This window comes from Acaromyces ingoldii (assembly GCF_003144295.1).
Source record: "Acaromyces ingoldii strain MCA 4198 unplaced genomic scaffold FA10scaffold_8, whole genome shotgun sequence".
Taxonomy (NCBI): Eukaryota; Fungi; Basidiomycota; class Exobasidiomycetes; order Exobasidiales; family Cryptobasidiaceae; genus Acaromyces; species Acaromyces ingoldii.
Genome location: NW_020290254.1, coordinates 217,835 through 243,382, shown reverse-complemented (window position 1 = coordinate 243,382; position 25,548 = coordinate 217,835). Strand labels below are relative to the sequence as shown.

General features: G+C 63.9%; 11 protein-coding genes across 11 annotated transcripts; 4 read left to right on the top strand and 7 right to left on the bottom strand.

Moving 5' to 3' along the window:
• Window positions 1–268: 268 nt before the first annotated feature.
• On the bottom strand, window positions 269–4,776 carry FA10DRAFT_304446 (hypothetical protein; the record flags this gene model as incomplete). The annotated part of the gene is made up of 2 exons (XM_025525361.1): window positions 4,428–4,776; window positions 269–4,368 (listed from the first exon to the last, which is right to left on the bottom strand). The coding sequence occupies exons 1-2, from the start codon at window positions 4,702–4,704 to the stop codon at window positions 269–271; spliced, it is 4,377 nt and encodes a 1,458-aa protein (XP_025374225.1). The 5' UTR covers window positions 4,705–4,776.
• Window positions 4,777–4,905: 129 nt separating this feature from the next.
• FA10DRAFT_269630 (hypothetical protein) lies at window positions 4,906–6,831 on the top strand. Its single transcript, XM_025522825.1, has 4 exons — window positions 4,906–5,450; window positions 5,529–5,992; window positions 6,062–6,632; window positions 6,715–6,831. Exons 1-4 carry the CDS (start codon window positions 5,080–5,082, stop codon window positions 6,791–6,793), a joined length of 1,485 nt encoding a protein of 494 aa, XP_025374224.1. The 5' UTR covers window positions 4,906–5,079; the 3' UTR covers window positions 6,794–6,831.
• A 246-nt stretch (window positions 6,832–7,077) lies between these two features.
• Window positions 7,078–9,276, bottom strand: FA10DRAFT_273327 (hypothetical protein; the record flags this gene model as incomplete). Its single annotated transcript, XM_025523162.1, has 2 exons — window positions 7,078–9,012; window positions 9,079–9,276. The coding sequence occupies 2 exons, from the start codon at window positions 9,274–9,276 to the stop codon at window positions 7,078–7,080; spliced, it is 2,133 nt and encodes a 710-aa protein (XP_025374223.1).
• Window positions 8,875–10,740, bottom strand: FA10DRAFT_192079 (hypothetical protein). The gene is made up of 3 exons (XM_025518379.1): window positions 10,024–10,740; window positions 9,238–9,935; window positions 8,875–8,935 (listed from the first exon to the last, which is right to left on the bottom strand). The coding sequence occupies exons 1-2, from the start codon at window positions 10,392–10,394 to the stop codon at window positions 9,290–9,292; spliced, it is 1,017 nt and encodes a 338-aa protein (XP_025374222.1). The 5' UTR covers window positions 10,395–10,740; the 3' UTR covers window positions 8,875–8,935; window positions 9,238–9,289.
• Window positions 10,741–12,943: 2,203 nt separating this feature from the next.
• Window positions 12,944–15,309, top strand: FA10DRAFT_192009 (hypothetical protein). Its single transcript, XM_025518378.1, has one exon. The coding sequence runs from the start codon at window positions 13,045–13,047 to the stop codon at window positions 15,016–15,018; it is 1,974 nt and encodes a 657-aa protein (XP_025374221.1). The 5' UTR covers window positions 12,944–13,044; the 3' UTR covers window positions 15,019–15,309.
• Window positions 15,185–16,189, bottom strand: FA10DRAFT_245630 (RBP11-like subunits of RNA polymerase; the record flags this gene model as incomplete). The annotated part of the gene is made up of 4 exons (XM_025519383.1): window positions 16,051–16,189; window positions 15,631–15,778; window positions 15,355–15,560; window positions 15,185–15,276 (listed from the first exon to the last, which is right to left on the bottom strand). The coding sequence occupies exons 2-4, from the start codon at window positions 15,774–15,776 to the stop codon at window positions 15,185–15,187; spliced, it is 444 nt and encodes a 147-aa protein (XP_025374220.1). The 5' UTR covers window positions 15,777–15,778; window positions 16,051–16,189.
• A 569-nt stretch (window positions 16,190–16,758) lies between these two features.
• Window positions 16,759–18,063, top strand: FA10DRAFT_234969 (hypothetical protein; the record flags this gene model as incomplete). Its single annotated transcript, XM_025519013.1, has 2 exons — window positions 16,759–17,412; window positions 17,473–18,063. The coding sequence occupies 2 exons, from the start codon at window positions 16,759–16,761 to the stop codon at window positions 18,061–18,063; spliced, it is 1,245 nt and encodes a 414-aa protein (XP_025374219.1).
• Window positions 18,064–18,235: 172 nt separating this feature from the next.
• On the bottom strand, window positions 18,236–19,625 carry FA10DRAFT_281823 (hypothetical protein; the record flags this gene model as incomplete). The annotated part of the gene is made up of 2 exons (XM_025523720.1): window positions 18,236–19,487; window positions 19,556–19,625. The coding sequence occupies 2 exons, from the start codon at window positions 19,623–19,625 to the stop codon at window positions 18,310–18,312; spliced, it is 1,248 nt and encodes a 415-aa protein (XP_025374218.1). The 3' UTR covers window positions 18,236–18,309.
• Window positions 19,626–19,845: 220 nt separating this feature from the next.
• FA10DRAFT_269627 (alpha/beta-hydrolase) lies at window positions 19,846–21,589 on the bottom strand. Its single transcript, XM_025522824.1, has one exon. It carries the CDS (start codon window positions 21,290–21,292, stop codon window positions 20,000–20,002), a length of 1,293 nt encoding a protein of 430 aa, XP_025374217.1. The 5' UTR covers window positions 21,293–21,589; the 3' UTR covers window positions 19,846–19,999.
• Window positions 21,590–21,683: 94 nt separating this feature from the next.
• FA10DRAFT_297424 (putative MDH1-malate dehydrogenase precursor, mitochondrial) lies at window positions 21,684–23,331 on the top strand (the record flags this gene model as incomplete). The annotated part of the gene is made up of 4 exons (XM_025524526.1): window positions 21,684–21,726; window positions 22,011–22,074; window positions 22,142–22,316; window positions 22,378–23,331. The coding sequence occupies 4 exons, from the start codon at window positions 21,684–21,686 to the stop codon at window positions 23,101–23,103; spliced, it is 1,008 nt and encodes a 335-aa protein (XP_025374216.1). The 3' UTR covers window positions 23,104–23,331.
• Window positions 23,129–24,838, bottom strand: FA10DRAFT_269625 (hypothetical protein). Its single transcript, XM_025522823.1, has 3 exons — window positions 24,748–24,838; window positions 23,788–24,662; window positions 23,129–23,714 (listed from the first exon to the last, which is right to left on the bottom strand). Exons 1-3 carry the CDS (start codon window positions 24,752–24,754, stop codon window positions 23,211–23,213), a joined length of 1,386 nt encoding a protein of 461 aa, XP_025374215.1. The 5' UTR covers window positions 24,755–24,838; the 3' UTR covers window positions 23,129–23,210.
• Window positions 24,839–25,548: the final 710 nt, after the last annotated feature.

Sequence of the window (25,548 nt, the reverse complement as noted above, 5' to 3'; positions counted from 1 at the left end):
CTGACTGTGCGCTATTTTAATTTGGAGCTGCCACGCGACTCCCGAGCCACCCCTTTTGTCAGACATGCGAGCCCGCGCGGGCTGCTGCTAGCAGTGAAGGAACGGCCGACAGATAGGGCGCGGGACGCGGCCTCTTCCTCAGTCCCTTTTCTTTGGAGATGGTCTTCTTCTCGCAGAGCATGGTTCTGCAGAATGGCTCGAGCAGGGCAATGAATATAGTAGCGATGCGGTTGTAAAGATAGAAGTACAGCATGGTTGATGTGTGCGCTCAGGCAAGCAGCGCGTTGCTCCTCGGCCTCGTCACCGTCGGCTTGCGCGCGGCAGAAGAAGAAGAAGTGAGCGAGGATCGGCCGCCCGAGGCCGCGCGCCGCGCAATGTCTGCCGCAGAAGACGAGATGGTGGCGACCCTGGCCGTGGGCGCGGCAGGCGCGGCGGCAATCTTTGCCCTCGTCGTCGCGGCCGTTGTCGCCGCCGCCGCCGCAGCCGCTGAAGACAGGCTGGACCGTGAGCGCGACATGGTGAGCTCGCTGATGTCCATGGGCACGTCGCGGCTCTTGCGCAGCTCTGCCTCGTTGACGCCCACGTTTTCCTTGTCGCTCTGGCCCGCGTCCGCCTGCCGAGCAGGTGCCTTGTTCGAGGATGTCGACAAAGAGCCCCTTCTCTGGGCCAGAGGACCCTGCCCACGGCTGAGGGAAGGGGCGGCAGGCGTGGGCGTCGCCGCAGCAGCAGCAGCAGCAGCAGCGGCCGAGACCCTGCGCACGGTGCTTGGCGGCCCCATGGCGCCCTTGACCTTGACCGCTCGCTGTGCAGTGCTGCCCGGGTCCCTTGCCAGGCGCTGAAAAGCGTCCTCGCTGAATGCCTGTGGGTCCATCGTCGTCCTCCGCCTCGTCGCTGCCACGGCCGAAGGGCCCTTTTTGAGCGAGGGCAGGCTCTCGTTGTCCGTCTCTGTCTCTGTCTCTTCCTCTTCTTCGCCATCGTCCAGGCCGACTTTCTCCACACCGAGCATCGCCGGCTGTGGCACCGCCTGCCTGGCGTCGGGCGTCTTGGACGCAGTAGCCCGGCCCCCCCTGCGCTTGAGCATGTCGACCTCCATCTGCTTTGCGGAAAAGGCCATCGAGAAGCTGGCCAGGTCGGCCCCGAGGCGCTCCCTGGCCTTGCGCAGCTTGGCAATCGTCAGGCCACGGCTGCCGATCTCCTGCTCGAGCGCCTTGATGCGGTCGTCCCTGGCTGTCGAGGTAGTAGCAGCAGCAGCAACAGTGGAAGAAGCACCTCCATCCCTATGGCTCGCGCTCGTGGCAGCAGCCTCGAGCTGGTCGATGCGCGTCTGCATCGTCGCACGCTCGCCTTCCAGCTCGTCGAGCTTGGTCTGCAGCGTCGTCGCCGAGTGCTGGCGCTCGTTGGACTCCTGCTGCACCCTCCCCAGCAGCTTCTCGAGCTCCGAGAGGCTGTCGAGGAGCGCGCCCCGCTCCTGCGCCATGGCATCGCGCTCCTCGACGAGCTCGTGCCTGTCCCGGACGAGCATGTCGCGCTCGTCCTGCTCCTGCGCCACCAGCACCCGGCGTGCCTCTTCGCCCTCGTCGACCTGCTCCCGTGCGCGCTCGAGCTCCTCCTCGACGTGCTGCAGCCTGCCGCGCAGCTCGTCGACCTGCTCGCTGGCCTCGCGCGCCATCCGCTCCTGCACATCGCGCATCTCGCGCATCTCGTCCTGCGCGGCCCTGCTCGCGACGTCGACCTCCTCCATCTGCGCCTCGTGCTCCTCGCGGATGCGCTCGAAGCGCGCCTGCAGCGCCTGCGTCTCGTCGCGCATCTGCGCCTCCGTCTCGGCCTGTGCTTCTCTGATGCTCGCCTCGGCTGCGACGGCCCTCGCCTCGGCGTCCTCGCGCTGCCGGATGGCATCCTCGGCGCTGCGACGCTCGGCCTCCAGCTGCGCCTTGAGCGCGTCGTTCTGCGCCGCCAGCGCCTGCTCCCGCGCGTCGCTCGCCTCGGCGTGGGCCCACTGGCAGCTCAGCTCCTCCTGCAGGCCCACAAGGCGCGTGCGGAGCCGGTCCCGCTCGGCGACGGCATCGTCCAGCTGCGCCTGTGACGGGCGCGCCAGGAGTGCCTCGCGCGTCTCGTCGAGCAGGCCACGCAGGCGCTCCTGCTCCAGCTGCGCTGCGCCGAGCTGCTGCGCTGCCGTCCGTGCTTCCTCATCTGCCTTTGCCTCACCGTGCTTCTCAAGGTGCTTTACGTCGTCCTCCTCCTCCTCCTCGTCGCCATCGTCGCCGCTCGCCCGCGCCTCGAGGCGCGCCTCCGCATCGTCGAGCCGTGCCTGGAGCTGCTCCAGCGCCTCGGCGTGCTCGCGCTCGAGCTCGTACCTCTCGAGGTGCCAGTCCACCTGCTCGTCGCTGTCCCTGCCCTCTTTCCTTGCACGATCGTCCTCACGCTCCCGTCCAAGCTCGCCAGTCCGTCCAAGCTCACCAAGCTCACGCTCGGCCGCACTCCGCCGCTCGCGCTCAAGCGCAAGCTCCCTTCGCAGCGCGTCGACGTGGGCCTCAGCGCTGCCGCTGCCTCGGCTGCTCTCGCGCTGCGCAAGCTTCTCCTTGACGCGCTCAACGAGGCCCTCGACCTCGTCCATCGTCGCGCGCCGGCGCTCCTCGGCACGCTCGGCCTCGCGCTTGAGCCGGACGAGCATGCCATGCAGGCGCTCCGCCTCGGTGCGTGCGCGCCCGCTCGCATCGCGCTCGCCCTCGAGGGCCATGCGTGCCTGCCGCGCCTCGACCTCGACCTCGCGGATGCGCCGCAGCAGCGCCTGGCCCCGCTGCGTGTGCGTCACGTCGAGGCTGTTCATGGCGTCGAAGATGTCGAGCAGGCTCGCGCTGCTGCTGTTGCCCGCGTTGCCCGCGTGAGATGTTGGCGACGGCGAAGAGCTGGCCCGGTCTGCCGTCTTTTTCCTGCTGCTCCCTGTTGACGAGGTCGAGGACATGCTTGCATCCTCGGCCTGGCGAGCAGCAGAGGAAGACGACGCGTCGCCCAGCTGCTGGCCGATGGAAGGCGACGGCGACGGCGATTCAGCGGCAGCGGTGTTGCACAGCGGCGAGCTCCTGGCGGGCGTAAAGGCGTGCTTGGCCGACGAGAGGGGGAGCAGCACGGCGCGCCGCGCGGCCTTTTGCGCCGAGGGCGACTCCTCGAGGCTCTTTGGGCGCCGGCCGAGCGACGACGACGAGGAAGACGACGCAGCGGCACCAGCAGCAGCAATAGCAGACGGAGAAGATGGCGCGTCCCCTAGCAGCGCGCTGCTGGGCGTGTCATCCGGCTGCTGCTGCTGCTCGCGCTGCAACTGCGACTGCGGCGTGCCAAAGCTGCGGTTGCTGCTGCCTTGGCTGCTCGTGCTGCGCGTGCTCTTTGCGCTTCCTCGCTGCGACTGCGTCGTGTGGCTGCGGGGGCTGAGGTAGTCCGATGAGGGTGAAGCAGACGACGACGAGGAAGGCGTGCGGCCGTGCGTCTGCTCCACCGGCCTGGGCGTGAGGGCAGGGGAGGTGTTTGCCTCGAGTTTGCTGCTGCTGTTCTCTATCGAGTCTTGTTCACCATTTTGCAGCTCCTCCTCCTTAATTTCCGCCTGGTGCTCTGCCGACTCCTGCCCTTGTTGAGGGACCATCTGTTCAGGTTGATCGGCAGGCAGCTCGGCGGTCCTGTCCGGCTGCTGGCTGCTGTCTGCAAGCCCACTCATGGCCCTGCCCATCTCCCGCCGCAGGAAGCTCTCGCTGAAGCTCATGTCGTCGAGCGCGGCACCCCTGACGGGTGTCTTCTGGGCCGTCTCTGCTGCTGCTGCTGCTTTGTTTGTCACAGAAGGAGCGGCCTTGACCGGCGACCGCGTCTCGTCGGCCAGGTCCAGCGACTGGTCCTCGAGGCGCGAGAAGCTGTCGCTGATCGACGGCAGCCCAGAGAGGCTGTCCTCGTACTTGGTGTCTGATGTCGGTGCCGTCGGCAGCGGTGCCGGCGGAGAGGCAGACAGCGCCGCGAGTCGCACCGTCGGGCTGCTGACGTTGCTGTTTGATGCGTGTGAGCGTGTGCCGCGCGACGATGTGCTCTCATCTCCATCCTCGTCCTCGTCGTCTTCCTCCTCTTGACGAGCGCTGGTTTGGTGCAGAGACCTCGGCGAGGCGCGCTCGAGAGGATGCGAGGCCGTGGAGCTGACCGTCATGCCGCTCTCGTCGCCGTCGTCGTACATGCGCTTGCCAAAGCGGACGCTGGAGCCCGTGCCCGGCGTGTCGGGCTGTCGGAGGATGCTGCTCCCTCCTCCATCCGCCCGCCGCGGTGCTCCTGACACACCCGGAAGCTTGGACTGGTCAGAAGGGGGTGAGGCATGGCGCGTCATGCTAAACGAGTCGACTGTATGCGTGCGTTAGCTTAGTGGATCTGGCAGAGAACTGCTTTGGCCAGCCACTCACAGGACTGGTCCAGGTCGCCGAGCGGCTTCTCGTTCCCTCTGAGCGTGGGCCGGATCATGAACTGCGTTGTGCTGGCCCATGCGGCTGCGCGCCGCGGTGTTGTGGCAGCCGAGCTGCTGGAGAAGGACGGCTTCGTCGGCGAGGACGCCATCGGCCGCACGGGCGAGGCCATCGAGCCGGGCGAGTCAGGCACCGCGGCAAAGGCAAGTGAGTCCTCGGAGCCGGACACGGACTCGTCGCCGAGGCTGCTGTCGAAGCTGTCGTCTATCCGCTGCATCTCGTCGACACTTGGCCTCGTCGCCCTTTCTTCTTCTGCAACCAGCTTGCAACCTGGTGTTGGGTGTTGGACGCCCGCGCCCCGCGCCAGAGATAAACAGTCCAAAATTTAAATTGGAAAAGAGGCGCGTGGAGAGGCACGTGTGCCGCTCAGGCCAGGCAAGCAGCGTCTGTGCGATCGTCGCTGCTTTGCGCTGCTTCCTGTCTCTGTCTTGTCTCTCTCTTGCTTGTCTTTGCTAGTAAGTCAGTCAGTCACTGGTGATTGATCGTCGAGCAGCACAGGGCCGAGATCTCTCCATTCGAGACCGAGACGAGGTCCGACAAGGAGCCGAGGATGAGTGCGCGGCCGTCGTTGGCGCCCTCGCGGCAGGCCTCGATGGCTTCTGGCATTGCGTCGCCGTCGCCATCGCACATCGCAGCAGGCGGCAGCGGCGGTGTCGTCGGCGGTAGCGGCAGCGGCAGCAGCAGCACTGGAGGAGGAGTCGCAGGGGCAGCCACACGCTTCCGGAGGCTGGTCTGGGAGGCCGCGATCCCCGTCGTCGTCGGCGTAGAGTCGGGCGACCTGCCCTCGGGCTCGGACCGGTCAGTGGAGACGTACTATGCCTCGGCCGCACGCATCTCGTACCTGCCCCTGCTTCTGGCCGAGGTGCGCCGGAACCTGCTCCCGCTCGTCCTCGATGGTGCGGCGCTGGACAAGATTGAGGAAAAGGACTGCTGGTTCGCCTTTGAGGGGACGCCCCTGCGGTGGTGTGTATGCTCCTTACTTTTCTTCTCTGGTCCAAAGCAAGCTGACCCACTCGATGACTTCTCTTCTGACGCGGCCAGGCACTGGCCCATCGGCCTGCTGTACGACTACCACACCAGCAACGCGGCGCCCTCGCAGCACCGCATGCGCACTCCGTCGGCCTCGTCACCCCTGTCGAGCCGCAGGGCGTCGCATCAAGCGCCGCCGCCGTCCGACGAGAGCTACTTTCCCGGCCCGCCTTCCTCCCTCGCGCTTCCTCCGCAGGCGCAGCAGAATCAGCAACAGCAGCAGTCACAACAGCATTCACAACAGCAGTCACAGCAGCAGTCACAGCCACAGGGCCCGCCGATACCCTGGCGGCTCACGCTGCGGCTCAGGAACCCGCCGCTGGACAAGCTGCACTCGACGGCGGGGCTCGCCTCGTGCCGCGCGAGCTTCATGAGCATGCTCAAGGAGGCCGACTTTGTCCGCTACGGCAGCACCAAGCGCGTCACGAACCTGCGCAAGAGCGACCAGGACCAGCTGTGGGACGGCGTTGTGCAGCGTGAGTAGAACGAACCCTACTTGCTTGTCTGTTCTCTCCTCGCTGACGATGGCTGACTGTATCTTTTAGACGACTTCGACCTCTACTGGGCCGTCGCCGCGAAGCTCGTGCCCGTCGTGCCCGATGGCCTGCCCCCGCTGCAGCAGCCCACGCACGACCGCTCGCGCACGGCCTCGGCGGCGGGCGACGACGAGCGCTTCAACACCGTCTCGTCGACGGCGACGGCGCGGCCATCGCTGACGCAGCAGCACAACGAGTCACAGACGTCGCTCGCCGCCGCCAGCATGCACAGCGTCGCGCCCTCTGAGGCGCCCTCGCTTGCCTCAACAGCCGCTGGCCCTGGCCCTGGATCTGGCTCGTCCTCGTCGGCCGTCCGCAGCGTGCCGATGCGCTTCCACCTCGTCGACGGCGCGCCCATCGTCCAGGAGCCCGTCGCGCCCTACCTCGACGACGGCCGGCCCAACACCATCCACCTCGTCCTCTCGGGCCTCTTTCCGCTCCTCTTTCCACCCACACCCACCTTTGGCACCCACGCCGCGCCGCCGCCTGCGCTGGCCTACCCTGTCGTGCAGGGGATACGCCTCCCACTCGAGACCGACGTCGCCTGGCTCGGCGCCGCCCTGCCCAGCGCCGACGGCTGGTGGGTTTTCCTTTACTTGTTACTGCATATAGACCAGTCGCTCACTCATTTCTTGCTTGCTTTGCTTGCCTTTCTCAAACAGGGTCGCCGTCTGCATCAATCTCCTCATCGACGGCGAGGAGCCTGTGCCGCTGCCGCCGACCAGCCGGCTTGGCCTGTAGTCCTTCTTTTCCCCTGCGATAACTCTGCAATACTCGATATACCTTGGCACAGCCCTCAATGAACACTGTCACACAAGACACTGAATGATCACCGTCAAAAGACCTGAGATAGCACTCTCAAAAAAACTGAAAGAAGACAGCCAAAAGACACTGTCAAAGAAGCCCTTTAAAAAGACACCGAGGAACACACACATTCCACTTTGCTTATGCTATGGAGGATTGCTGCTGCTACTGTTATGACTGCTACTGTTATGACTACTACTGCTGCTAGAATACAGTGGGCCTCAGGACCAGCACTCCTCCTGCCACCTGCCCTCGCGCTCCATCGTCGCCACAAACGCCTCCGCCGCCGCCTGGCCCAGCGCCTGCTCGTTCTCTCCTCCTTCGCCGCCGTTGTCCTCTTCCCCTTCCTCTGAAGAAGAAGCCGAGGCAAGAACATCGACGACGGCCTGGCGCACCGCCTCTGGCATCTTGCCGCTGCTCCCGCTCACAAACACCCACGCGCCGCGGTGCAGAACGAGGCGCCGCACGCGCGCGCCCTGCGCCCGGATCGCGTCCTGCACATAGAACTTCCCCGCCGTCGTCGTCGCACTTTTCTGACCAGCGCCAGAAGTCGCGGCGGCGTCGCGCGAGGCGGCGAGAAAGAGGCCGCCGAGGCGCGCGTCTGCCGCGAGCTGGCGCAGCTCGGACCCAAAGAGAAAGTCCTTGGCCGCGTACCGGCATCCGGCAAAGACGAGATCCTCGGCCCCCTGCTGCGGCTGCTGCTGCTGCTGCTGCGGTGATACGGTGGGCGCAGAGCCAAGGCGCGCCAGGAGCAGGGAGCGCATCGGCGCGATGCCCGTGCCTGGCCCGACAAAGATGCACGGCGGCGAGGAGGACGACGACGACGACGACGGCAGGCGAAAGGTGCCGCGCTTGAGCTGGATGGGCACGCGCACCGGCGCATCGAGGCTGGCGAGGTAGAGGGTCAGCACACCGCGGCGCGGGGCCTTGAGCCGCGTGCGATAGCGCACCACCGCCACGGCCAGCTCGAGGGTGTTGCCTTTGCCGTCGCCGTCGCCGTCGCCGTCGCCGTTGTCCTCGACTTTGCCATTGCTGCCGCCCTCGCCGCCGCTATCGCCGCCGCGGTGCCGCTGCGGGGCCGAGGCGATGGAAAAGTCGCGGGCGCGCATGGCCGGCACGACGTCGAGCACGTGGCGCAGCGGCACGGCCACGTCGGTGAACTCCTCGAGGACCTCGAGGATGGTGCGGCGGACCCGCTGGGCGTACTCGTACATGTCGTCGGCGCCCTCGCCGGGGGTCACGTACTCCTGCAGCTTCTCGCGCTGCAGCGAGCCGGGCTTGCTAAAGGGCAGAATGGCCTCGAAGAACGACTGGCGGGGCACCGAGAGAAAGTCGAGGTGGTGGACGCATACATCGCGCAGCGTCGGCCGAGAGGGGCAGCCGGGCGGCAGCGGCGGCGGGTGCGGGTCAAAGGCGAGCGGCTCGTCGGCGAGGGCAAGCCAGCCCATGCGGGTGAGGAAGCGGTCCACGTCCGGCGCCAGGTTCGCTGGCCGCAGCGAGACGACGTCTCCGGGCGCGTATGCGAGCCCTTTGCCCTCGCCCTGGAGGGAGAGTAGACGCACGTCCTGGAAGTGGTCTGGCGCCGTCATGCGCTCGTTCCTGGTCAGCGTGGCCCACTGCCACCCTTCAGGCAGGCTGACTGTTTCTTCTTTCGAAACGGGCGACGACGACGAGGCTATCCCATTGGCCGACGATGGTAACGACGACGACGACGACGGCGACGACGACGACGAGGCACGGGGACCCTCGGCGAGGCTGACGGCAATCTCGGGCTCGAGCAGAACATCGTCGGGGATGGCGTCGACGCCGTCGGGCAGGGGCATGACCTGGTCGAGGACGTCCCAGACCTGCTCGAGCCAGGGCTGGAGGGCGCCGTCGATGCCGAGAAAGTGCTGATCGTCGGCCTCGGCGCCGGGCAGGAGCTCCTGGGCGCCGAGCCCGCGCAGGCGGCGGCCCAGCTTGCGGATCGGCCAGCAGTAGCGCTTGTACGACGTGTCGCCGAGGCCAAAGGTGGCAAAGGTGACCTCAGAGAGAATGTCTGGCGGCAGGTCGGCGCGCAGCAAAAAGTGCCAGAAGCGCAGCGCGGCGGGCGGGAAGTCGCCCTGGCCCGTCGTCGAGAGGACGAGAAAGACGAGCGGCTCCGCGATGAGGTCCGTCTGTGTCGATGGAGTGTCAGTCAGTCAGTAAAGCAGCTCCAGAAGAAGCTTAGAATGGGCACCCACCACGTCGTACTCGTCCATGCTCTTGACGACAACGTGGATCCGCCGCCGGCGGGCCTGCCGCGCGATGCGTGTCGCCACGTCCTGCGCATTGCCCGTCTGCGTGCCATAGAGGACCGTAAATGCCCGCTGCTGCTGCTGCTGCTGCTCCTGCACCTGCGCCTCCTCTTCGACCCCGTCGTGCTCCTCGCCTATCGACATGGCTGCTTCGTTGTCATGGAGAAGTGACGATCCGTCGCTTCTTCCGTCCTCTCTTTGTTTGAAAGATGGTTTTAGTATTTGGCTGAATCAGTGATGAGAAATTGTCATCAAGTGGAGCAGAGGAGCGAGCCACGTGAGGCGACGCCATTCTGAGAAAATAAGCCGCGCGAAGTCGAGCGCGACGCGAAGGCCTGCATAGAGGAACACCTTTCGCGACGGCTTGCCTCACTGACGAGTGACTACCAAGGAGGAGTAGACAAAGGAAAGAGAACCAAAAGAAGCAGAAGAACATGGGCCGCGGGCTGTAGAAGAGAGGAAAGCCAAAAGATGGACACAGGCCTGTCGTCCTCGTCGCCGCTCCCGCCACCACTGCTCGGGCGCTCGTTCGGCGTCTCTGCGCTCGACTCGTCTTCGCCCGTGCGCAACCGCGGCAGCCTGAACGGCTCATCGTCGTCATCGTCGTCATCGCCCCAAACGACGCCGTACTCTTCGCCGTCGCACGCACACAAGCACGGCGCCACGACGATGCGCTCCTACTCGAGGTCGCGTTCGGCCTCTGCGCAGGAGGAGGAGGAGGCGCCCGAGGACAAGATGGCGTTCCTTGCGCGCTTCCGAGCCGGACGTGTTGGTGCTGCTGCTGTTTCTGGCGCCACTGCAGACTCCAGCGACCTGTCGGACCCTCCTCCGCTCTCATCTGAGATGCGGCAAGAAGAAAGAGGAGCGAAAAAGTCTAGCAGCCCGTCGGACGAAGAAGGCGACAGGACTGTTCTCGGCGGCGGCATCGCAGCACGTATGCGCGGCAGGGGACAGCAGGCTCCAGCAGCAGTAGCCGAAGACGAGGGCTCATCAGAAGAAGAAGAGGGAGAAGGAGAAGAAGCCTCGAGGCACTCGCCAAGCCCGCAGAAGGGCGCGTTCGGTCCGCTCGGGAGCGACAAGGCAGCCAAGGTGAGCCGGCCCCGGGGCGCAAGGGCCATTTTTGCCCTGCCGGGACAGGAGCACGATTCCGAGTCATCCGACGATGGCGATGGCGAGGCCGGCCAGAGCGACGAGGGCATCAGCGGACTGAAGGCGCAACAGCAACAACAGCAGCAGAAGCGCCAGCAGCGCATCCTCGCCATGGCAGCACGCGCGCGGCAACGCAGCGGCGCAGGCGACGACGACGAGCGGGACGACGAGGGCGTTGTCGCAGCACGCCGGCAGCGGTCCTCGTCGTCGCCCGTGTCCGACGTCGTCGAGGTGGACGAAGCGGGAGGAGACGACGAGGAGCTGCCCACGGGTGCCGAAGTGAGCAAGATGGCGAGCGACCGCCGGCTGAAGACGATCAAGAAGCAAAAGGAGATTGCAGAGAAGCTCCACCTGGCTCCCTCCAAGGGCAAGGGCAAGGCAAATGAAAAAGACAAGGGCAGACGCGGAAATAAGCTGCAGATGGCCGCCGAGAGCGAGAGCGACAGCAGCGACGACGGGGCGCCAGTGTCGGCAAAGAGGGCCGACAAGCAGCCTGCAGCCAAGGTGAGCCACGGTGATGTATGCGGTATCACAGACGAGTGGCTGACGTGCTCTTGACCAGCCGCTGAGCAAGAAGGAGCTCGAGGAGATGCACCGCATGCAGGCGCGCATCGAGCGCCAGCGTCTCGCCCAGACGGCCCGCGTGGGCATCGACGCCCAGCGTTCGCGCGAGCGAAAGGGCCTCGGCATCGGCGACCTCCTCTCGAGAGTCGAGGCGAGCGAGAGGTGAGCTTGGTCGTGATATCGTGGGCATGTCGTCATGATACTGATGATGCTCTCTGGAATTAAAGCGCCCGCCGCCGTCATCAACAGGCACCGCCACAGCTGCAGGCACGGGAGATGAACAACAACGACTCAGACCCCGTCGAGTCGGCGTCGTCGGGCGAGGATAAGGACGAGACGTCGCCTCGAAGAAGTACTACAGCAGCAACAGGCCCGGCATCGCTGAGCAGCAGCCCGACGCTGCGGCGCATCAAGAACCCCTTTGGGAAGCCGCCGCCCAGCTCGCTGTCGAGCAGGGCCGCGCAAAAGCAGGACAAGGGGCAGAATGACGACGGCGACGGCGACGAGGAGCTGCCCGACGCAGACGCAATGGTCGAGCAGGCCCTGGAGGAGCGCAGACGCAAGGAACGGGCAAGAGTGCTCCTCGAAAAGAAGCAGCGGGCGCTCGAGAGGATGGCCGAGCAGAAAAAGGGGGCCGAGCTGAAGAACAACGACGACGACGTCAACAAGGACGACGACGACGACGACGACGTCATTGAGATCGTCAAGCCCGGTCTGGCCCCGCACGGCAAGAGCAAGATGCCCGCGATGAAGCCGAGCCGGACTGGCATCGTCGCCTCCAACGGCTCGCCGGGTATCGCTGCTGCCTCGGCGTCGTCCCGGAAGCCGGACCCAGCGTGGCCCAAGCTCGTGCCGCCCGACTTTGGCGGTAGCGGCGGCAACAAGAAGACGGTGCGGCTGGGCGTCGCCGTCGAGGAGGAGCATGCACAGGAGCACGAGCAGAGGGAGGAGCAGAAGCAGGACAGGAAGCAGGCGCCACTGGGCAAGGACCGAAAGACGATGACGCGCGAGGAGCTGAATGCGACGCTGCGCCGGCAGATGCAGCGGCAGAACATTGAGATGCGGACAAAGAAGGAGAGCGAGTACCGGAGCAACCCGCGCGCAGGCCCAAGACCGCCCGTCAAGGAGGAGGAAGGGAACGACGAGGACGGAAAAGGTGCACAGGACGGCTCTGGAGGGGGTGTCGATGTGTCGCGCCTGCTCGAAGAGTGGCGCCGGCGCGAGCGAGGAGAGGACAAGGCGGAGGGCGACGACGAGGAGGCCGATGACCAGGACTCCGAATTTGTGCCCGATGACGACGGCGAAGACGTCGAGATGGGCCCCGAGGCGCAGGAGGAGGACGATGAAGACCAGGTCGACTGGGGCAGTGCGAGCGAGCCCGAGGAGCAGCGAGGCGGTGAGGACGAGGAAGAAGAAGAAGAAGAGGTGGCCAACTCCGAGGCAGAGGACAGCGAGAAGGAGAACTCGATGCCGCCGAGCCAGGAGCCGATGCAGCGGACATCCTCCTCCTCGTCGTCATTGCTCCGGAGGGCCTCGCAGCGGTCGCAGGGCGCCAATGGCGACGAGCAGCAAGAGCGCTCGCCGCTGCAGCCCATCGAGCCTGAGCCGCTGTCCGACGCGGGTGCCGACGACGACGACGAGGGGCCCATCGCCATCCAGAGGAGGCACTCGTTCGCAGCGTCATCGTCCGCCTCTCCGCCTCCTCCTGCTGGTAGTCCTCTGCTCGGCGATGGCCTTGGCGACGGCCACAGCGACGGCCTCGGCGACGGTCTCGGCTTCACGCAGTTCTTCAAGCCGACGCAAGGCACAGGACCGGGGCCGGAGCCAGCGTCGATGCCCACCCAGACCGACGAGGGGCTGGAATCGACAGCAGCAGGCGAGGATGCACTGGGCCAGTTCTTTGAAGACACGCAGGTCGATGCGCCCCTGCGCGGCGAGTCGCTCGAAATCATTGGCGCACTCGATGGCGAGCCTGCAGGCTTCACCCAGTTCTTTGAGCAAGGCACCCAGGTCGCGCAGGGCCACGTCGCAGGACCCAGCGCCAGGCCGAGGGGCTCGCTGCAGCGCACGGCGAGCAGCGCCATGATGCCGCCGCCGTCGTCGACGCTGCTGGGCGCATCGGCCGAGGATGGCTTCGAGGCCCTGCGCCGGGCCCAGCGCGCCGCCGAGCTGCCCCTCGATCCGTTTGACTCGCCCGAGATGCCCGAGCTGGCCTCTGAGGACGACGACGAGGATGATGAAGGCGGCCTGTATGCGCATGGAGCTGGCAGCAGCAGCAGCGCCGGCAGGGCTGCTGATGCACAGACGACGCCCGTGCCTGCGAAGCGGTACATCAACCGGCAGGGCTTCTTTACCCAGACGCGGCCGTCCTTTGGCCCCATTGGCTCGTCTGTCGGCGTGAGCCAGAGCCAGAGCCAGTCCCAGTCCCAGTCCCAGTCCCAGTCCCAAGGACTTGCTCTCGGTCTAGGTTCCGGTCTCGGCCACGGCGGCACTGGACACTCAGGCCTAGGGAGTGCGGCGCGGAACGAGGCGTCGAGCAGCGACGGGGAGCGGCGGAGCAGTCTGATGGAAGAAGACGACGACGAGAAGCGAGAAGAGAGTGATGCAGAGGCGCAGCAGGATGCAGCCAAGCCAAAGGACGCATGGCAGGTGCTGCGCATGGCTGGCCGTCGCCCTCGACCTGCGCATGAGGAAGAAGACGACGAGCAGCAGAAGTTGCAGGAAGAGAGGCACAAGAGACGAAAACTCAAGAGGAGCGCGTTCGTCGAGGGCGAGGCTGTCGAGTCGGACGAGGACTCGGACGGCGAGACTGGCCGCCGGCGGGGCAAGGGAGGCGGCCTCGGCGGCGTCTTTGGCGACGCTGGCTCGGGATCTTCAGCCAATGGCTCGGATGAGGATTCGGACGACGACGACGACGACGGCGCGGACCTTGAGGACCTCGTCGACGAGAGCGCCGATGCCGACGAGGCAGAAAAGGACGAGCTGGCGCGCGCGCGCTTCCGCCTCGACGTCGAGGCCGACGACGAAAAGACGCGGGCGCTGCACGAGAAGGCGACCAAGGGTGGCCTGCGCCACCGCCGCCGGCGCCACGGTGCAGGCGCGGCGGGGCTCGACGACATGCTCGACGAGGACTTTGAGGACGAGGACCTGTGGAGAAAGGCGGCGAATCCGTATGGGTCAGCGGCGAGGGCGGCGGCAGCGAAGCGCAAGCGCAAAGTCGACGGCGACGGCATGGAGGCGCTTATGGATGACGACGAGGCGCGGGCATTTGTCAGGGCCTACGACGAGGCGCGCGGCCTCGAGGGCGAGAAGAATGCCGAGGCGTACGCCTTTCTCGCTGGCGCAGACGACGACGACGATGACGAAAATAGCGACAACGACGATGACGGCGATGATCGCGAGGGAGAGGTCGAGTCGGGCGAAGAGAGGCTGACGAGGCGCGAGCTCGAGCGCGAGGTGCGTGAGCGTGCGCGGCGGAGGAAGATGCGCCTGGACGAGGACGAGGACCGGGACAAGGAGGAGAAGCAGGGTCACAAGGACAATGCCGACGACCGGGACAGTTCAGACGACGAGGAAGAGGACAGGATCCTGACGAGGATGCGCGACCGTCTGGCGGAGATGAACGAGCGCGACGGGGCGCGACGCACGGCGCAGAAGAAGAAGGCGCGGGCGGCGCAGCTGTTTGGCAAGAGGCCCACGGCTCTCGACGGCGGTGGAGAAGATGAGCAAGCGGACGGTGACGACGACGACATGGAAGACGACGAAGAAGAAGAAGAGGAAGAGGGAGACCTCGGCCTACTCTCGCGCGCGGCAAGGCACCGGCCAAAGACGGAGGCTGAGCAGGCACGCTGGGCGCGCATCGCCAAAGAGTACGCGAGCGAGGCCGACTGGCGCGCGCGGGCAGAGGCCTCGCTGAGCAGCGGCCGGGGCACAGGCGGCGGCGGTGGCGGAAGTGTGACGGGCCTCGGAAAGAGGATGTCTGCCTCGGCCTCGTCGTCGTCCTTGCAAGTCAGGACCTCGAGTAGCAGCAGCAGCAGCGGCGGTAGCGGCAGCGCGGTGGCAGCAGAAGCAGGACGACGGTCAATGACAAAGTCGGCCTCCACCGTCAGCAAGCTCGGCGTGCTTCTCAAAAAGGACAGCCAATTCAGCCAGAGCCAGGAGGAGCTGCTTTGAGGAAGTTCAACCTTGGTGTGCGCAATCTCGTTTCCTCATCCACTTTGTAGACAGACAATTTCGATCCATGATAATACTAGAGCTGTTGTGGTAGTGGAAGAGATGTAGTGGCAAGAAGTAAAAGTACAGTACAAGACAAGACAAGCGAGGGTGGCGTATGTGTGTGTCAGATGTCGACGTAGCCGCCAACATCTGCGCCGCCACGCTGCTCGCCAAAGGACCCAAAGGCGTACTGGCCCCCGTTGGCGCCGGCCGAGGCTGCGTTGGCCTGGGCTGCTGCTGCTGCCGCGGCGGCCGCGGCTGCCTGGGCCGAGGCGGCGGCCTGCGCGGCGGGACCGAGGCCAGCACCGAGCATCTGGCACTCGTGCTTCCAGCTGCTGCGCACGCTGCCGACTTGGGAAATGACGCGCTCGCAGCCGGCCTTGAGGGCCTGGACGGGCGTGAGGCTGCCGTCGGTCTGCACCTTGATCACGGTTCGCGGCTCGAGCGGATGCGGCACCCGGTATCCGCAGAAGATGACGCCGGGGACGGCCAGCACGGCGCTGTGTGCGACAGCCCTTGTTCAGCACGAGGAAATGGCACGAGAGGGAGGAGTGCAAGTCATGCACTCACTGACGCAGGAGGTTGCCCAGCGTGTGGTCCTCCTTGTTGAGCACAAACGTGGCGGCATTGGCCAGGTGCGCGTCCTCCTGGATCTCGACGCGCTTCTCGTCGGGGCCCAGGATGAAGAGGGCGAAGCGGTCGGGTGCGTTAGCCATGGCTGCCACAAACGCGTGCGGTCAGCAACCGTTTCTTCTCCGAAAAGCATGACGAGATGAACAGGAAGAAGCGAGAAGACGAGGGGCTCAGTTACCGTTGTATGGGTCAGTCATGTCCCCTCCGGCGCTCCTCCAGGGAAGTTTGGCCCCAGAGGAGAGACACCAGAAGGGTCCGACAGTGTGAATATATTGTAATCATCGCCGTGCTCGCCTGTCGCTTGCTTCGAGAGAAGAGGAGACGGAGCAGAATCCAAGACAAACAACAGACACTCACTGGTAAGGAGGTCCTCTCTGGGTCAAGAGATGAGGGCCTTATCGGAGTCCCATCGATGGTACGACCCTCTCGCACAGGCCTGGGGGTGGATCGGCCTGAACAAAGGACGACGGCGACAAAGAGGAAGAGAGAAAGACTGGGCGTGAAAGAGTCGCGACGACGAGACGACGCGGGTTGAAGAGAAGAAAAAGAGCGCTGTTTGCTGCAAAATTCACGTGTCGGGCTCCAAGTTGGAGCTGCAGGTCCCTTTTTTTGCGACTTTCTTCTCGGGCAGGACCGACCACCTTTGCATCGTCACTCACTCGAGCAGCCATGGCGACCATGTCGTTCGTCCGGATATCGTCGGGACGGGGACAGCTGCTCACTGCGCGGTCGCTGGCGGGCAGCTCCAGGGCATTCTCCTCTGCTGTCGCTGCCCGGCCACGGACCGGAACGCCGCTCGTGCGCAGCTCCAGGCCGACGCCTCTGTATGCTGGTCTCGCTCCCGGCGCCGCTCGGTCCCTCTCGCTCTGGCCCTTTTCCTCGTCGTCATCATCACCTCAAGAGACTGTTGCAGAGGGGGTATCAGCGACAACAAAGGGAGGAGCAGCAACAACAACAACAGCGCCTTCGCCTGATGCACTTGCGGCAGGCCAGGCGCCTGTGCAGGACGCCTTGGTGCCCGAGACTGGCGCCGGCATCGTCACGCCCGAGTCGGCGCAGCACGCCATGGCCGCCGCGTCCGAGCACGTCGCCACGCTCGAGTCCCTCGGCAAGCTCTCGTCGTGGCCCAACGTGCACTACGCCCAGGAGATGCTCGACTGGCTCGTCGAGAGCACGGGCCTGCCCTGGTGGGCCACCATCGCCCTCGTCACCATCACCATCCGCATCGCCGTCTTTCCCGTCGTGGTCAAGGGCCAGACGAATGCCATTCGCCTCGGCAACATCCAGCCAGAGATGAACCGGCACATGAAGAATCTGCAGGCGGCCAAGGCGTCGGGCGACATGCGCGTCATGACCGAGTCGACGCAGGCCGTGCAGAAGCTCATGAAGGACAACGACTGCCACCCGATCAAGTCGCTCATCACGCCCCTCGTCCAGGCCCCGCTCTTTATGACGCTCTTCTTTGCCCTCAAGGGCCTCGCTGGTGCTGGGCTGGAGAGCATGAAGACAGGCGGCCTCTTTTGGTTCACCGACATCTCCGTCGCTGACCCGACGACGGTGCTGCCCATCGTCGCAGCGGGCCTCACCCTCGCTGTCCTCGAGACGGGCGCCGAGATGGGCGCTGCAGCAGGCGCCAAGACGCAGCAGCAGCGCTACATGCGCAACGGCCTGAGGATCGTCTGCGTCGCCATCGTTCCCTTCACCTGGAGCCTGCCCGCAGTGAGTCGCGCTCTCTCTGCTTCATCATCTCTCTGCTGACTCCTTCCCCTTCTATTCCAGGCCGTCTTCTGCTACTGGGCGACAAACAACGTCTTTTCGCTCCTCCAGCTCCTCTTCCTGCAGCAGGCGGGCGTGCGGCGGATGCTCAAGCTGCCCAAGAAGGTCGACCGGTCCGGCGACGACGAGAACGACCCGCTGAAGCCGAAGCCGCCGTCGATGCTCACCAAGCTCAAGTCGCGAGTCTCGCCTCCTACCACTTCCTTTTCTTCTGCGGACTCAGCGGCGGCAAGGCAGAGCGCGGATAGTGTCCGGAGGCCGGCGCCGCTGTCGGCTTCGGCCATGGCAGCGTCGACGAGGTTGCGCGCGGCGGACAAGGACGCAGAGCTGAGCAGGGAGAGGGCACTCAGGAGGCTCATGGAGGGTGGCCAGGAGAAGGCGGCCGCGACAGAGGCAGCGTCGGCTGCTGTTGCTGCTGCTACTGCTGCCACTCCTGCCGCCGCCGCTCCTGCTGGTGCTGTGGAAGAGCAGGAGGTCGCAGATCCCTATGAGCTGACGCTGGAGGAGCAGCTCGAGAGGGAGCGGGCGCGCAAGAGCGAGGAGAAGCGACAGCGGGTCATGTCTGCCAGGCAGAGGCGGCAGAAGAAGACGTAATTGTGATACGAGCAATCATTTGAAATCAAGACGGAGCATCACCACTGTTGTATTTTCTTCTTCTTTTGTGAGGGGGAGGGACTGGCGTCGTGACTGATGGTGGTGGTGATACACAGATGAGATGCTTCATTCTTGGGAAGTGAGATGGTGGGTCTTCAGGGGGAAAGAGGAGCAGAAAAGTAGATAGTGTCTGAGTGGTGTCACACGGCGGTGGGAACCTGCTCGAGAGGAGGAGGAAGAGGAGCGCTAACCGGTGGAAGCACCCCTCGCCTTTCCCAGGAGCCGCTTCGGCATGTCCAGAAAGTCCTGCTTGATGGGCGCGGCCTTGTTCCGGATCGCCTTGGCGTCCTTTCGCTGGAAGTCGGTCCGGCCCTCGGACTCCCAGCGAATCCACAGCGCCTCGAGGGCGGCCTGGGCAGCGGCGTAGTTGATCTTGAAGTCGATGCCTGAGGAGAGATAGAGGGCGTACTCCTCCTCGGACCACGCCTTGGGCGGCTGCGGCTTCCGCTTGATCGCCTTCGTTGGTGTTGCACTGGCAGACTTGCTCACGGAGGCCTCCTTGACGTCCACTGCCTCATCCTCGCTCGCGGTTGTGGAAGTTCCTGTCCTATCCTCAGCGGCGGTCGACTCCTTGGCTGACGATTTCTTTGGGCTAGCAGGACGACGCTTGCGAGGCGAGCCAGCTGCTGACTTCGTCTTCTTGATCGGGTCGCCGGCCCTCGCGACGGGACTGGGCGAGGTAGGAGGAGCAGGGTCTCCGTTGTTGTCGCGCGCCTCGCCATCGGACGTCCTTTCCTCTGCCTTCCTGGAGGCGGTGGGCGTGGAGTGGAAGATGTTGTCCTCGTCATCAGTGAGTCCATGCTGGACGGGCGAAAGAACCGACAGCGAAGCTTCGCAGCGGCCGTTCCTTCCGTCTGGATCCGTGCTGGTAGGTGCGTCGAGGAGAATGAATGCGCCCACGCCCACGCCCGGCTCGCCCGGGCTGGCCGCTCGGAGGGCGCCCTTGTGCCGCTGCTTCTTGGGTGAGGGGCTGGGCGTGGGCGGCAGAGAAGCTATTTCGCCGTCGCTGTCGAACTCGGGAATCGGGCGCTTCTTGGGCGTCGAAAACAGGCTGGCCCGGAAGGCGGCAGCAGCAGACGTCGAGGCGGTAGAGGAGCACCGCGACGCGTCCTTGGCCTTTACGGTCTTGGCGGGAGAGGTGGGCTTGGAAGACCTGGGCTGGACCGCGGCTTTCGAGCCAGCTTTGCCCTTGGAGGGAGTGGCTGCCTTTGCCGTGACACGTTGATCCTCGTCGATATTGTCGTCGTCATCATCATCGCTGGACACGTCGACGTCGTGCTCGGCGCCATTGTCGGACGAGTGTCCGTCGTCGCACGTGTCAACGCTCATGCCGTCTTCGCCCTCGGACAGGATCAGTGCCTCGACTGTCATTCATGCCGTCTGGAATTCAGCTCATGTTACAGAGTGGAGAGATGAATGAGGAGAGACATACCCTGCTCGGTGAAGCGCTTGCTCTCGAGGCCCGCTTTGGACGGCGTGCGAGTGCGCGTTGGGCGAGGCATGGTCAGGCGTTTTGCAAAATAAAATTGGGAAGGTTGGGAGAGTGGTCTGGAATGAGAAAAGGAATAGAGAGGGGGGTAGTTTGGCGAAGAGAAGAGAGGAGGGTTAATGAGCAAAGGAGCGGCCTTTATGGGAAGGGATGGGCAAAGAAAATGAATCAACGGGAAGCCTGAGTTTCAAGCGGACGCACACGACGGGGCGGGGCGCACGTCTCTTGCAGAGACTGTATTGCTCGGACGGTGGATGATGATCGATCAAGCGCTCAACTCTTCGTCATGGAGGGTTTGGCAAGCTCGCCTCTGCTCGCAGCTTGGGTATTATAATTGACAGCGTGCACTTAGCTAGGGAGAGAGGGTCACATGTGTAGCTAGTAGCCTCAGATGCCAATACGATAATTGTCAAACGCGGGGCCCACCGTCGCATTCGTCGCAAATGCCGTCCAAAAGGCCCGGGCGGTGTGTCCGCGCGGGCCCCACTGCGTCTGCCACGGTTCGCTCCCCAGCATCGGCGCTGCCTTCCACGCCTCTTCGTCACCGAGGAACAGGGGCATGTCCGAGACGTGGGCGGCACCGTAGGCGGCGTCCCTCGGCCTCCACGTGTTCTCGTACAAAGTCGTGCGGTGTCCCTGCTCTGTGCACCACTTCTGTGCCAGCCTGCGCGCCGGGTCGGCAAACGTAGCCGCCGTAGCGGGGCCAGTGGCAGCCAAGACGAGCGGCGGACGCACAAGTCGAGGCACGCCCAGCGACTCGAGCTTCAGGTCGACAAAGACGGATGCATCGTCCTTCATCCAGCCCATGAGGATGTCCTTGGGCGCCGAGTGGTTCTTCGCTACCCCGAGCGGTCCCTCGGCCGTGACGGGCGCAAAGGGGAGCTCGAGGTTCGAGTTGTTCGTTATGGCCGCCCTCTGCGCCTCGAGGATCTGCTCGCTCGTGGCTCCCAACAGATCCGTGTGGAGCACATCGCGGAGATGCGTCTCAAAGTCGCCGCGCACCTTTTGGGCCTGTTCGCTCGTCAGCACGACCGAGGTGGGCGAGCTCTGGACAATGGCGCGGCTGAAGAGATCTGAACCGGCATTGACAAGCAGCTGCGTCGTGTATGCGCCTGCCGACTGACCAAAGAGCGTGACCTTGGCTGCATCGCCTCCGAAGGCACCAATGTTTCTACGGACCCAGTCGAGGGCGAGGAGAGCGTCTTCGGTCCCCAGTCCAAGCGGACGCGACTCATCGTAGAGGTAGCCGAGCGCACCGAGCCGGTAATTGACAGAGACGACAGTAACACTTCCCTCGCCGGCCATCTGGTAGCCGTCGTACCAGGCAAGCTGTCCCCCTCCCGTGACGTAGGCGCCACCATGGAGAAAGACCATGACCGGTCGCTTCTCGGCGGAGGACGAGGCCGAGGTTGGTACGGCAACCGAGAGCAGCAGACAGTCTTCTGCCATGCCATCGGTGGAGGGAGGTTTGGGACCGGTGACCCGGGCCAGTCTCGAGGCAGACTGCGGGCAAATGACGCCTCGCCGGGTCGCATCGTATTCCACGGTGCCCGGCGCAACCGGCGACGCGCTAGCGAAGCGGCCGTTGTACTTTGCGTATGGGATCGCATAGTAGGTGGTCGCATTCGCTGAGGATTGTGTCCCGCGGACGGATCCTTGAGCGAGCCTCACTGTCGCCATGATCGGTGTGAGAAGGTCGTCGTGAACCTGCAGAAAGAAGCTGACATCTCCCCACCCTGTCCCTAGGTGTTGGGAACGCGGCAGTGCTCATATTGGCAATTTATATCTTTGTCTCATGCAGCCATGGCAGCCCGTCCATGTCGAAGACGGCCGTGCGGCAACACATTGCCACGCGTGCTGCGCTGGATGGATGCCATCTTGTGCATCAGTCCCATCCAATTGCAGCCTGGCGTCCAGCGACAGATCCCTCTCGCATGATTGGGGCGTCGCAGGGCGCACTCTGTTCTTCGGCCCCATCGACGCGAGGCTGAGGTGGAGAAAGTGGACTCCACGTGGCTGAGATATTCAACAGGAAGAAACGGTGACGGGTCTCTTCGGGTCAAATGGTCAAATGACGAAGAATCACGCGCGCATAGCAACAGCGCACGAGCCCGGTTCACGATCGTCACCCTTCAAAGCCGAATACTCCGCTTCCTTCTTCCCTTTTCGCTACCACAACCCACTTCATCGCACACACACGCTCACTCCTCTAGACAGAGATGACCAAGGCTACTGTTATGTGAGTGTCGCTTCTCAGCTGGGGAGGTGTGACAAAGGCTGACGTTCGCCTCCACTCTCTAGCGGCGCTGCTGGCGGTATCGGTGAGTCTGGATCCCCCTCGCTTGCGATTCGCTTGCACACAATACTCACTCCGCTTCCCCGCCCGCGATCCCCACAGGCCAGCCTCTCTCGCTGCTGCTCAAGCAGTCGACGCTCATCACTGACCTCGCCCTCTACGATGTGTGAGTGCAGCACCATCCCTGCTGATGTTTGCGGGGGAAAGCTGACACCGGATACCATCGGAACCAGCGTCAATGCTCCCGGTGTCGCTGCCGACATTTCGCACATCAACACGCCTTCCGTTGTCAACGGCTACCTTCCCGCCGATGGCGGCCTCGAGAAGGCGCTCAAGGGCTCCGACATCATCGTCATCCCCGCTGGTGTCCCCCGCAAGCCCGGCATGACCCGTGACGATCTCTTCAACGTGAGTCAGATCTTCTTTCTTCCAGTGAAGTGAAGCAAGTGAGCTCATATAAGTTTTACAGATCAACGCCTCGATCGTGCGAGACATTGCCGTCGGCATTGCCGCGCACGCGCCCAAGGCCTTCGTCCTCGTCATCTCCAACCCCGTCAACTCGACGGTGCCCATCGTCGCCGAGGTGCTCAAGAAGAAGGGCGTCTTTGACCCCAAGCGTCTCTTTGGCGTCACGACCCTCGACGTCGTTCGTGCCTCGACGTTCGTCTCCGAGGCTGCCGGCAAGCCCACCGAGTCGCTCCAGTACCGCATCCCCGTCGTCGGCGGCCACTCTGGCGCGACGATTGTGCCCATCCTGAGCCAGACGCAGCCCAAGTCTGAGTTCGACCAGGCCACCCAGGACAAGCTCGTCAACCGGATCCAGTTCGGTGGTGACGAGGTCGTCAAGGCAAAGGACGGTGCCGGCTCGGCCACGCTCTCGATGGCCTTTGCCGGCGCCCGCTTCGCCTCGGCCGTCCTCGAGGCTGCTGCCGGCAAGACGACGTCCTCGTCGGCTCCCGAGTACACCTACGTCCACCTCTCGGCCGAGGCCGGCGGAAAGGACGTGGCCAGCAAGCTGCCCGGCCAGGTCGACTACTTCTCTGTCCCCGTCATCCTCGGAAAGGACGGCGTCGAGAAGATTCTGCCCCTCGGCAACCTCAGCAAGTACGAGGAGGGCCTCCTCGAGACGGCCGTCAAGGACCTCAACGGAAACATCTCCAAGGGTGTCTCCTTTGTCGAGTCGTCGAAGCTGTAGATTTCTCTAAAAAGCTCGGGCTCCTCATCGTTCAACTCAAACGGGAATGTGTTGTGTTTGAATGTCAATCAACAAAGATTAAAGAAGATTGATAGATACACCTTGCCTCATGGATTGACCCAGCGGACAATGACGGAGCTGACAAAGGTCTCGAAGAAGTCTCTGCTGCTTCCATACGTCCACTCGACGTCGAGGTGGTGCTCTCCCTCTGCCGAGGCCTGGCGAAAGGTGCAGGTGCAGGCCAGTACAGGTGCTTTGGAGGTGTCGCAGATCACGGCAGCCTTGGACCGGCGCGCTCGACGGGTCCATGCGTCCCTCCACGCCCGAAAGCGGATCGAGTCTGGAACAACCGAGTCCTGCGTGACCTCGACTACGTCGCCGTGCAGTGCCGCGAGCGTTTTAGCAAGCGACGAAGCCGAGTGCAGCTCGGCGAGCTTGAATGTCCGACAGAGGCAGTCAATTAGTGAGCGTGAAGCAGCCGCTGCGGCAGAAGCGCGCCGCGATGCCGAGCTGGAGGTGAGGCGGGGATGGTATGGGAGATGGGACCACGAGAGGATCCAGCGGCGTGTCTTGCTGCCGCTGACGAGGTCGTTTACAAGAAAGTTGTCCACCTGTTGAAAGAGAGGGGGGCATCGATGTGTCAGCTGTGATGCAAGCAAGGAGGCAGTGAGAATGCTTGCTTACACCAGCCGAGGCGAGCTTCGTGACGAGCGCGGCAACGGAAGCGTGCTTGCCGACCATGCTCGTGAACCAGACGACGCTAGAGCGAGCCGGCTCGAGGCAGCTCTCGTCGATGATCCGCGAGACAAAGGCGACCTCGCCGCCTGCCGTCGTCATCTCCACGTCGGCACCCGTGCACATGGCGCTCGGCGGTGTCGCCTTTTCGGCGGCGGAGCGAGCCATCTCGTCGCGGGAAGCGTAAAAGGGCGGGTTGCACATTGTTGCGTGGTACGCAGGCCATGCGTCCGCCGGAGAGGAGGGAGAGAAGAACAGAAGCGGGTCATCGGTCCTGCGTTCGACGAGGGTGATGCGTTCGCGCAGCTGCACCTCGGCGTTGAGAGGGTCCAAGACGATGCGGCGAGCACGCTGAAGAGACCCAGCGTCGATGTCAGTCCCGACAAAGGTCCAGTCCGGGTTCGTGGCGCAACCGAGGAGCGCATATATGCAGCAGGCGCCTGTGCCAACGTCGAGGATCCTCCGCTTTTCAGCTTCGAGCTTTCTCTTCTTCCTTTCCGTCTGACCGCTCTTTTCATCCACGTTGATTCTGCCCCTAGACAAGCTCAGATCCGTGCCGTGCACGAGGTCCTCGATCCAGGCAACGTACGCGAGGCGGTTCGGCACTGCAGGACAGAGCCGATCAGGGCTGAGTCCTTCTGAGACGTGCACACCAAAGTCCTTGAGGAGAAGCCTCTCTGTCAGAGCGCGCAGCACCGCCTCGTCCTGGAAGTCGAGCGTGGAGGTTCCATCGGGAAAGACTGTCAGACCGCGGGCGAGGACGGCGCAGTCCTTGGACAGCTCTACGAAGTCGGGCGGGCTGCGGACGTAGAGGTCGCTGCGAGCTGCAGAGGAGCGCGCATCAACTTCAATGTCCAGCCCTACTGACTTTCTGACTGTCTGGCGCGGAAGATTAAAGCAAGCACTCACGAGGCATTGTAGAGCAGTCGCCATCTTCTTCACGGTCGATCTGCCATTCCTACCGAGATGAAATGACGGCCTAGTGAGGTTTGGCGTCTGGTCAGACTTTGTATAGACTAATTCTCGAGCACAGAGCTCCACTCCACATAGTCCGACACCAACAGCAATGAATAATCTCTCAGCCGAGCTTCCAAGAAGCCGACGTGCCGTCATGCTTGCCCGTTATCTGAGACGACTCCGTTGTAGCATCGAGGCCGCCAAAGCCCCTAGATAGCTCTTGGCTTCAAAGAGAAGAAAGCCGGTCCACAGTCATGACTAAGGAGTGCTTTGTTATCGAGAGACGGCTGGCCCCTCCTTGAGTCTTTAGCTTGAATTCGATGAATAACAATCTGCCCTCGTGGCTATTCATGAAAATTGCAAGAAAAGCAAAAACTAAAGCGAGGATGAAAGAGAAAAAAAAAAGGAACAGAAAAAAAGGCAAAGGCGGCTTATAGGACCAGAAGGAGAGAGACGGGCAGAGGCAGACAGAGCAACACTTTTCGCTCAGCCGTCTGTCTGTCTGCCAACACTTTTTCCTCCCCCTTCCCTCTTTTCGCCTTCCTTCAGCCCTTTACTGCCCTGTCCTTTTCTTAGACGACGGGGACGCTGCCGACGAACGACGTGAACAGGAGGACCGGAGGAGGCCGTTTGTATCGTAGTGTGGATTCGAGCCGGTGTTTGGTAGGTGCAGAGGTGGTCTCGTGAGACGAAGAGGGAAAGGGGGGCTTGACGCTGATCGATCTCGGCGCAGCACAATCTCCTCTATTCACA